Source organism: Teleopsis dalmanni, chromosome X (genome assembly GCF_002237135.1).
Source record: "Teleopsis dalmanni isolate 2A chromosome X, ASM223713v2, whole genome shotgun sequence".
Classification (NCBI taxonomy): Eukaryota; Metazoa; Arthropoda; class Insecta; order Diptera; family Diopsidae; genus Teleopsis; species Teleopsis dalmanni.
The window spans coordinates 85,489,737-85,493,112 of record NC_051848.1 but is presented as its reverse complement, the minus strand read 5'-3'; the positions used below and the strand labels follow the sequence as shown (position 1 = coordinate 85,493,112).

General features: G+C 31.5%; 1 protein-coding gene across 1 annotated transcript; it reads left to right on the top strand.

The window, feature by feature from the left end:
- Positions 1-2,213: 2,213 nt before the first annotated feature.
- On the top strand, positions 2,214-3,143 carry LOC119661983 (eukaryotic translation initiation factor 3 subunit K-like). Its single transcript, XM_038071511.1, has 3 exons — positions 2,214-2,326; positions 2,385-2,821; positions 2,879-3,143. Exons 1-3 carry the CDS (start codon positions 2,274-2,276, stop codon positions 3,004-3,006), a joined length of 618 nt encoding a protein of 205 aa, XP_037927439.1. The 5' UTR covers positions 2,214-2,273; the 3' UTR covers positions 3,007-3,143.
- The last annotated feature ends 233 nt before the right edge of the window (positions 3,144-3,376 follow it).

Sequence of the window (3,376 nt, the reverse complement as noted above, 5' to 3'; positions counted from 1 at the left end):
AACTAAAATATACGCTCTTTACAAGCATATTTTTTATTGTAATTTGAATGCATGAAAAATGCTTTTGGCAACTTGAAATATGTGCTCTTTACAAGCATTTTTTACGAACAGTTACGAAGAATTATGAACAGTTTTCTATACAAAACGCTTTACACTATAGTGTGGTGAGAGCACTAGGTACTTGAGCTTTGAAATTTGTCAAAATGTGTCCAGAATACCAAAAAGCTTTCTCCTTTATAAAAATCAAAAATTTTATTAAAGTATTTGACAAATCTGTCAAGTGCACAGAATAGGTCCGTTACCTATTTATAACGGACCTATTCCTATTTTGTTTTTAATTTTCTTGAGTTTGAGGTATGGCATTTAAGTTTCCATCTCCATCTTTATAAAACTTAGCTAACACAAGAACTTTAATTACAATAGAAAAACCAAATTTAGTGAATGTCACCATATACAAAAGTAACATGCCATGATGCTTAATATCAGAGCCTCTTTGCACTGTAGACTTTAGCATGGAGAATGACGAAAATGAATCATCATCACCCTGCTTTCGCAAGACGTAGACTTTCTTACCTGAGTCTCACTTTTTCAATTCGATAAGAGAGCTAAATTCTATTTATCTAGCTGGTGTCAATGGCTTTATATCCAGTACTAAATGGTTATAGTAACATATGTCAAGTTCTTAAGGTTGTCACAGTGGACCTTATGGTCTAACCTAACCTAACACCTTTTGCATTGTCTGGAATGTGAACTGGATAGGGCAGTACTTTTTTGAAATTACGAAGGTTTGGCACAAATTGTTGATTCTTACAACTGCAACCAATTATTTTCGGTGTGAAATTGAAGATATGTATGGTATGTAAAAGATGTGTGGTTTCAATATGACGGTGCCACAAATAACAAGTCATATAATCGCTTTACTTTAGCTATGTCTCCCGAGAAACTTCACAAACCTAAAATTTTTCGGTTTAGTGATAGGAATAAAACACCTATATTACTGGACATTATTTGTAGGGTTGCACAAAGAATCATGTTTATCAGGACAATCCTCAATCTTTTGATGCTTTGAAAATGACCATCGGTTAAGTTATGGCTGGTATATTGTCAGTTATAAACCGACAAATCATAGAAAATTACTTAGTACATTAACAATAACAATAATATAATAATGTAATTCACATCAAATAATAGGGTTAGAAAATATACAATATTGAAATAATCGTTTTTTTAAAGTTTCATTCAAAAGTGGATTTTATCTAGATTTGTTTTTTGGAGCCACAAAATGGTTAACCTAGTACAGCTCGTCAGCGCAATTGTAATATTTTAATATGATATTGTAATATTTTAGCGACTGTGAAGCGATTGTATCGTATTCTGAGCAGGTCATGCTATTAAATGCACCAAATTTGAATTGATTGGGGAGAAAATGTCTTCCTTAAAATTTTATATGCCCGCCTTGGAATAATATTACTCTTAATTTTTAAAGATAATTATGGCGACAGAAAACATGAGTCTTAATAGAATTATTCTAAATGTTTTAATAGAGAAGTATTTTGAACAATAGCGAATTACAACAAGAAAATTTGTTGCAGATCAGACGAAGAATTACATTTGCTAACATGGTTTACGATACTATGGACTCAGTAGACACGGTATGTAAAGCTAACTTTCGTCCAGAGGAACTAACGCCCTATAGGTTATTTATCATACCTGTGCTTTTGAATTGTAGATAAGCATAGATGCTATCACAAAATGATATAACATCACTGAGAATGTGCGAATAAAACTTGTTTGGTCTTTTAAGAATAGGCAACGGCTATGAATGATGACTGAACTCTAGGGAAGGTGACTGAACTCTGATGTTCAAATCAAAGGAAGAATATGTATTGCAAAAGAAAACTGTATTGCAGGAGAACTATCCCCGTTACATTTATGAGACTGAAGAGTTCTCACGCAACACAGTTGTCTGTAGAGTAGTGCTGCATGAACCCAAGATTCAATAATGGCTACTTATTGTCAAATAACTAAGTCGGTAAGTAAATTAAAAACATTTATAATAAGTGCGTGCGTTATAAATTCAAAATATGTAAAAATTGTCCAATACAGAAAAAATACTTTTATTTTGTTTCTTTTAAATTAACTCAGTTGCCATATATATATTGAAAAAATTGACAAACTGAAAGAAATTTGTTTAACAGAAAATATAGGGTTATATATACAATCTCTTCAAATCAGATAAAACTTTTTTAAGCTAAAATTATACAAAAATTGAAATGGCTCTCATAAGAGCTGCAATTCCGAAAGAAGGATTGGAGCGTTACGAGAAGTATACTTTGTGTAAAACATTTATCGGAGTACTTCATCCAACATTCATCTTTTATTAGGTATAGGCCAGAGAACTTGACATTCTTCGAGCAGCTGATAAGGGAGCAAACTGGGAATAAATATTGCTTCAAGCTTAACATGCATGTACTGCGTATGTATAATGCATACCCAAAACTGATCAACTTGGAACTTACAAGAATCGTATTACTAAGAGCATTGACTAAGCTCCCATATAAACACTTTGTTTCGGCTAAAAAGTATCTTATCTGGCCTCAATTCATAGATGATGGAATCAGGGTGATAATTGATTTGGCAAATTTCTTAGAACAGGAAGAATACGCAAAATTCTGGGTACATTGTAAACAGAATGTGTCAGTGATTTCCATGGTCGAAGGATTTGAAGAAGTCATTAGAAAATACATCTGTTTTATGGTTGGGGCAAACCGCAGAACAATTCTTTGCAGTCAACTCATAGTGAAATTGAATATTGATGAAGGTGTGGATTGTTATTTTTATTATGTCTACTTATTTTAAATTTTGATTATTTTTCTAGAGAACTTAGAGAAGTACGTCAGTCAGTTTGGTTGGACGATTAATGGAAGAGAAGTGAAAGTGTTTCCGTTAATGCTTAACGATGCGAAGTTCTACAATGTCATTCGTGGAGTAAAGCCTGACCTTTAAAAGTTGTTATTATATTCACTGACATATACTAATACTTTGAAATGTTTTGATATGGGCATTTATGTTCTAGTGATGTATATGCTTTCTGAATAATGAAGATTTCCTTCTTTACTATAACTTTACTACATTAAATAAAATTGCCGTATTGGTTAAATGACTTGTATTTAAATATCTTATTGTGATATAAAAGGATCTTGTCTATATTTGATGAGAGATTTCTATTATAATATTAAAATTATATACGAATAACGGAAATATTAACGTTTAAATGATTTTAAAAAATCAAACTCTACTAAAAAATCAAACTATACTACTGCAATAAAAGGATCAATTTGATCTTTTTAAATTTAATTTAATTGTCCATCGACAT